General features: G+C 36.6%; 1 protein-coding gene across 4 annotated transcripts in view; it reads left to right on the forward strand.

The window, feature by feature from the left end:
- TLK1 (tousled like kinase 1) overlaps positions 1-6,548 on the forward strand; it is a 67,429-nt gene extending 60,881 nt beyond the window's left edge. For all 4 annotated transcript variants that reach the window (XM_064434471.1, XM_064434474.1, XM_064434473.1 and 1 more), the window contains exons 19-21: positions 1,446-1,557; positions 1,835-1,942; positions 4,795-6,548. In XM_064434471.1, coding sequence (XP_064290541.1) covers positions 1,446-1,557; positions 1,835-1,942; positions 4,795-4,971 — 397 coding nt within the window. In that variant the 3' untranslated portion in view covers positions 4,972-6,548. The remainder of the gene's footprint in view (positions 1-1,445; positions 1,558-1,834; positions 1,943-4,794) is intronic.
- Positions 6,549-7,416: the final 868 nt, after the last annotated feature.

Consider the following 7,416-nt stretch of genomic DNA (forward strand, 5'->3'; position numbering starts at 1 on the left):
TAGAATGCCTCAGGCACTAGTGATGCTGCAAACATAAAAGTAAAAAAAGATCTGTAATCGTTATAGATTCATGATGAATCTCTGCATTTCTAATTCATGCTTTCTATGAACCCAAAATCTTCATTAGGGAGGGAAAAACTTAGAGCGAGTTCGAGGTTGGGAATGAGTCTGTTCAGAGTACATTGGACAAACTGTCAGCAGCATAGCTCTGGAAGGGATTTCCTCAGTCACTGGGTTCAGTTACCTGCCTTCCCAGGCAGTTAGGTTATAGAATCTCTTTGGTAAACATCTATATGATTATATTAAATTTAGTTAGCGTTTTGGCCCCAGTAATCTAATGTAACCTCAGTTCTCTGATCATTAGAAACCTAATCCTCTAATTTGCAGACTGTGTATGTTTGTGGCCAGTTTCTACTTGTTTGTTCCTGTGCTAACATTGTCCTCCCTCCAGTAGGTTGTGGCCCCTTCCTGGTACTTGCACCTTGGTGGTTTTATAGCCTTCACTTTTTTTTCCCTCTGAACTGTAGGCTATCCATTGTTCAGGTCATTTTAGTAACCTTCTTTGCATTTGTATCACTTTAAGATCACTTGTCTTGATTGTTGTAATCAGAATTGTAGACAAGTATTCCAGAAGACAGTTTGTGATACTGTTTAAAATTGTTGCATTTTCATCTCAAATTTCTGCCTATCTCCATTTCTACAAATATTTCTTCAAAGTTTCTCTATAAGTCTAATATGTTGTTCATGACAGAGTGCCTGTTCTGTAGTTGCCCTAGTAGTTTTTTTGCCTTTTTCAATTTTAAATATTGCAGTCAATAATACTTGACTGCCCTTAAATTAATACATATGGAAGGTTTTGTTTGCTTTTTAAAGGAAGTTCCATTTCATCAGTTATTCTGTAATTCAGGAATGGCATGGGAACTTCCTCAACTTTCATTAAGTAAAGTTCTCTTTCTGCAAAATATTGGGACAGAAATAACAATCACCTTTGTCTATCATATACACCTTTGGGTAATGTTAACCATTTTTACTAAAAACTTGGTTAAAGGGTCTTTAAGCTGTATCTGCATTTTCTTTGATTCCTTTACAGCAATTCCCAGATCTTGCTGTAAAGTCCTCTATTTGGCTTTCATCTTTTCTTGCTTTGATAGATGGCTTCATATTTAACCTGGGGTCCCAATTTAAAAAGAAGTGATAATTGGCAGTTTAGGTAAAAAATGTTTGTACTTGTGTTAAATAGACCCCTCTGTTTGACTAACTGTATAGAAACTGTAATATCAGATTTGGTGGGTTGCAAGGTGTTGGAATGCAGATTTCAGGACAGCTGTACAATTGTCAAACGCTCAGAGATGTGTAGGTGAGGTGTTTGTACTCTTTGCTAATTGAGCACTATGGCATCTAGTGATGCCATACTTACAGACTGAAATGCCTGTTTTGTTTTCCAGGTACTTGCCTCCAGAGTGTTTTGTAGTTGGCAAAGAGCCACCAAAGATTTCTAATAAGGTTGATGTCTGGTCAGTTGGAGTGATCTTTTTCCAATGCCTTTATGGTAGAAAGGTAAGGAAAGCTTTAGAAAATCTAAAGAGTTTTAGTGTAGGTGCCTATTCTCACTAGACTGTAAAGACATGAATCTACATGGAAAATTACTTGTGTTACTTTTTGGCGGTGTACATTGATTTTACAAAAAATTATAAAATCTTGCCTGTAACCTTTTTATTTGCAGAATAGTTGACAGTTTGTATTAACTCTGAAACAACTTACTATAGGATAAATATTTATTAAATCAAAGCAATTGGATAAATCTCCTGAAAAAACTAATGTGCTTGTTTTGCAGCCATTTGGCCACAATCAATCGCAGCAAGATATCCTACAAGAAAATACAATATTAAAAGCCACAGAAGTTCAATTCCCTGTCAAACCTGTTGTAAGCAATGAAGCCAAGGTAATTTTTACTGTAATCTCTGAGTAAAACATTAATCTTAAAGGATTCAGCTGTAAAATTGTTGTTAACCCAACCAAGAATGCTGTGGGACATAATAACTAAGTATGTAGAAAAACGTACTTGAGAGCTAGTATTTGGATGTTTTTATTTAAGCAACCTTATTCTGGGACTTCTCAAAATCACGTACTTCAAAGCAAAACTATATATATACACTTCAGAAATTTGCAAGTGGCTTTTAAGTAGGCCACCTCAAAAATCGTCTGCTTTGCTTTTTCTCAGAGGACCTTATGTGTCTCATTCAGGCTGTCTTACTAGAAGTTCTTGTGAAGTGCTGCTGCTAACAGTAGCAAGCTCTTTCTGAAATAGTGGATGTTGTTATATGCAGCCTTACTGGCTGGAACTACTTGACTACCAGGTACCTGAAGGATATGACCTCTAATACTCTTCCCTTTGAAAGGTCGTAGTATGTGTGTATTAACTTAAATCTGAGTTTAGAAACATGCATTTTTGAGAATAAAAATCTGGAAGATATTTTGATGCTGATTCAGGAAATGCTCTGCCACAAAGGTGTCAGTTCCTCTACACAGACTGGCTCTTCAGAAACAGATTAAGGTGGCTTCCCAAATGATTACTTCTGTGAGCATCTGTAACACAAATCCAATTCCATGAAAGTGGAAGAAAATATTGCATGTTACTTACTTGTAAAAACTCTCCCAATTTTTGAAAGATATATTCATGACCAGGTACAATAGATGTGCTCTTTGAGAAAAGAATGCCTAGATAGTAGAAGGCTTGTTCAAGTTTCAGCAACTAATTAAACATACTTAAATTTGGGACACACTTTTTTAGGAATGTTAAGATTCACTTCTAAAGGAAAAGGAAAGGAAAGATATTTCTAGAGGCAGTAACTTCCCAACAAAATAAGTCTTTTGGGTACATAAACTTGCTGTTACAAGTGGTGCTAGATTTTTGTTAATTATATTTTCTAAAAGTGTTAGTGAGAGAGTTGCAGTTAAAGTTAGGAAAAACTGGTTGAAGAATTCTAATTAGAATTGGGGGTGGTTTTTGATTGAAATTTTTGTTTGCTGTTGTTTTTTCCACTGGCATTTGAAAAAAAACTATCCTTGAATGCAGTTGACAAACATTACTGATTACTGATACCTTTATATAGTGAGAGTTTATATATCTGTGTCTTTTAACTTTGCATTTCTTTGTCATTAATAGTTTTTATACAGAGGATATTAAGAAGGAGTAGACAGCCAGCATGGAGAATTGGCAGCTTTTTGCATTCTCTGTGTATTTGCATGCTCTGTTTGTTTGAATGACTAAAACTTCCAGTATTCTCCACTTATATTAGCCATTGTCATGATAGCTGTGAGAGAGAGGGAGAAATTATTCTCTGGTAGAAATGCTATAAAGCAACTTCTTAATGTAGACCATTTAGAGTGACTGTGTAGAATCCAGATTGTTTTTGAGATTTACAGGCCTGGCAGTTGGAAAAGAACAGCTTGTAAGCTGAAATGCTGATTTGGAAAGCACGGAGATTAAATAAATATGGAACCTCAAATGACATTGTTAGTTAGTTTTCAGACTGTAACTGTCCTTTGATCCTCCTCACTGTTTCCTATTTTGTGCAGTGGTCTCCTTTGCTTCACACTAGTGTGGCTACAGTGCCACAAACTGTGAAGTGTTTTAAAAACATTTCAGACACAAACTGTTACTCCGAGGATCTTGAGAATAACTGTTTACAGTTCATTTGTTTTGAAGGATTTACTGTGAAGAATTTGGTTAAAATCTGTAATATCCAAGAACATGTGAATATCTGCTAACACATGTGCATGATTTTTATGTTGTACCTTGTTCATGCTGGATATGCAAATGTTAGAGGTAAATTCTAGCATGATTCTTTGGAACTTGTATCACAGATTTTCTCCTTTAATCTCCAGTTTTTAATTGGAGCAAAGAACAAACAGCTGAACAGATTTATCAAAGAAGACATATGTAATTCTTTTAAATTAAGTTCTAAATTAAGTAATGATGTGCTAATCAGTTCTGTAGCAATAATAAGGATTTTCTATCATTAAATGTTGAAGCCCAGGCTCTCAGGAGACCAAATGTTCTGTGTGTGCTAGACATAAAACTTGACAGAAACTTCCTGCACAAAATGATTGGCATAGGTCATATGGACTTAAATGTAGGGATGACATAGTGAATTAGCTACAGAGTTTTTCAATTCATTAGATAATTTTAAGCAGATGTGATTGAGTTTTTCATGGGAAGAGAGTTTCAACAAGGTAGTGGTTTCCTAAATGTTCTATATGTAATGCCTATTGTGAATGGCAACCACCAATATCAATTTCATGTTTTGCTATACCCTGTGGAAATGCTTGTTTTCAGAAGTCACCTAAAGCATTGAAATTCTGTCTCTGCATCAACCACCTATTCTTCCCCATTCAGTGGTTTTAGAAGCTCATTGGAGAAGGTAGAAAGGTCTCCTTTTTCAATCCTCTGACACTTGCTCCTGGTTTTTATTCATCTATTGAGGCATAAAACATGCAAATATCTAATTGGGTGAGGTGCTAATGTGTTACTTGTAAATACAGTTCCTAAACATGGAAATAAATATTTGAAGTGTGATTATTTGAAGCCAATTAATTTGCTCATTTTTTCTTTCTGCCATGATGTTACATTATTCAGTGGGCTCAGCAGCAAAATGTTACATTGTCATTTGAATTGAATTATTCAAGAAAAAGAATTTGTTTAGAAGCTAGTTTATCCATAGACAGACTTGCCTATTTGCCTGAAAGCAAATATAAATATTTGGAATGTAACTTTGTACATTTCTTTCCTAGGCCTTTATCAGACGCTGTTTAGCATACCGAAAAGAGGATAGATTTGATGTCCACCAGCTGGCTAATGATCCTTATCTTCTCCCTCATATGAGGAGATCAAATTCTTCAGGAAACTTGCATATGACTGGCCTAGCAGCATCCCCTACACCACCTACTTCAAGCATTATTTCGTACTGAAATTTCTCCAGCTGAGGAACGGGATGATGTCTTTGTTTAGTTTTCAGATGCAGACTTGAGCTTGAAAGCATTTGAGTGTTTTTACACAGGACGAGTTTGATAGCTGTGTTTTCAGACTGAAGTCCTCCTACATAGTGTCATTTGTATGATTGGAGTGGATCATGGACTGTGAATAAATGTGCCCTTCTGAGAAACACCGTTCAACATTGAAGGATGAAGGATGACACTTCCTGTTACAAACTAACAGGTATACTGTGTTTTAGACTGAAGAAAAGGTTTTTAGTTTTTTTCTGGGGAACATTGTAAATAGTCTTTTTAATACTTTAAAGTACATTTGGTGGATACTGGAAAGTTCTAACATGAAGGGTAGTTTTTCATTATTTAAATAAAAAAGGGTAGTGAGCAAATTTGAAAACACAGGAAAAATTTTGTGCCTGGTTATGAAGTAAATGAACTGCCATCTTTCCAAGACATTGATCTTTCAAAACCAAAGTAAGGAGTGTGAGATGATGAAAGATAATGTTCAGCATCAGATTTCTCAAATAAAATTGGAGTATTTTATTTGGCTACTCAGGCTTGTACCGCCAAAAATGTGGTGGTGTTCCACTGAATTTAGATTGGAAGGGTGATATGGAATTCCTGGTACTTACTTCTCAAGTAGATTGCTAATTTTGAAATCCATTCAGTTTTTTTAAAATACTATACTTGCTGTGGTATTGAAACTTGTGAAACCTTCCAGGCTTCTAATAAAAGCAAGCAACAGTATGAAACCAAATGCAAACAGGTCATGTATAATGTTCTATGCAGGAATAATGATAAATTCCCTTCTAGCTCTACTGTAAATTGTTGTACAGATGTCACATTTTCAGTTAAATTTCAGCAACTTATTCCTGTACAAATGTTTAAAGTATGGCTTTTTCTAATTGGATATTGTATTTTTTTTAAGTCTCCCTCAAGGCGCTTTTAATTGCTGCTAAATGACGTTGCTTTTACTTTTACAAGAGTCAAATGACCTCCTTAAGGTGCGAGTCAACTGTAGAGAGATGGAGCACAGGCAATCTGTTAACAATCAAGGCATGTAAGGCAGATCTGTGTTGGCAATTTACAGTTCTTTCAGTCAGTTTATTGCGTTCTCGTCCTGCGGAGCGCATGGATAATAGATGTAGAAGTTGCTCATGGTTATTCTCTATTTCTGGAAGTTCCTATCAACAAGGAAATGTTTCTTGTGGCTTGTACAGGTATTTTAAAATGTGAAACATTTTCTAACTGCCTTGTATGGTAGAAACTTATTTTTCAGAACAGTGTATCTCTCTCCTGTTCACTATTCTTTTTACTATCCCATTCTTGATGCTGAATACCTATATGTAATTTTGTCCATGTTGCAGAAAGAGGAGGCTGTATTACCACAGGTTTTCATTTAGTATTGTACAGTTAAACTGTTGCTCTTGTTTCTGATGTTGCAAGCCATTTTGTTTTCATTGTATATAAAGAAATGTTAACTGTCTCTTTAAAATGCTGCTGAAATTGTAGAGAATGTAGCCAAAACAGTAATAAACAACAGGCAGTTGAAATTTCAAGGTTTTCATTGTGTGTTTTTGCATTTCAGCACAGGGCAAATCACATAACCATATCAGTGAGCAACACAAAAATATTTAAAGCAAACTCTTCTTAATTACAAACAAAAGGCCAATAATACAATAATTAATTTAAGTAACATTGGAAGTGAAAGGGAAGATTCATGAAACTTAAGGCATCTGTCATGATGAGGTAACGAAAACTTAATTTGATTGAACAGACTGCACAGTAGCAACTTGTAAGTATTTCAGTGGTTCTTTTTAAAATATTGATCTGTGGGAGAACATTAGCTCATAGAACTTTTAGACAATTAGACTCAAACAGAATGCTGGGACTCCATCCTTTCCATCTCTATAGCACAAGACCAAGTGCAGAGTTCAAGGAGAGTGTAAGTTCACATTAAATTCCATTCCTTCTTATTCTGCGTGTTGATAACTGAAATTGAATTGATGGTTTTACCACATGAAAATACGTTGGATAGTGGAAACTGGTTTTATTTTGTGGAGGCTGGTCAGTATTTTGACTTTCTGAAAAGTGCTTTTGACGCTGGCGGGAAGTTGGGGAATGCATGGAGGCAGTGCAGGCCCGGGGAGCTCCGCGCTGCTGCCGCCCGGCCGGCAGCCTGAGCAGGAGAATGCGTGGTTTAAAATCAGCAGCCCCGAAAAGGAAAGCACGTTTTGGAATTTAAAGCATCCTGTGTGTTCCTGCTCCAGCTTTGATGTCTTCCGGATTGTAGGAAAACCACAGGTCTGAGGCGGGGCCACCAGCCCGGCCCGGCGGGACACGGCACATCCAGGGAGGGAGTGCAGGTCCCCAGCAGCGCTGCAGCTTCAGCCGTGCCCTGCATTCCGGCCCGGCTGGGGCTGGGGC

The sequence above is a fragment of the Passer domesticus genome, chromosome 10 (genome assembly GCF_036417665.1).
Source record: "Passer domesticus isolate bPasDom1 chromosome 10, bPasDom1.hap1, whole genome shotgun sequence".
Taxonomy (NCBI): Eukaryota; Metazoa; Chordata; class Aves; order Passeriformes; family Passeridae; genus Passer; species Passer domesticus.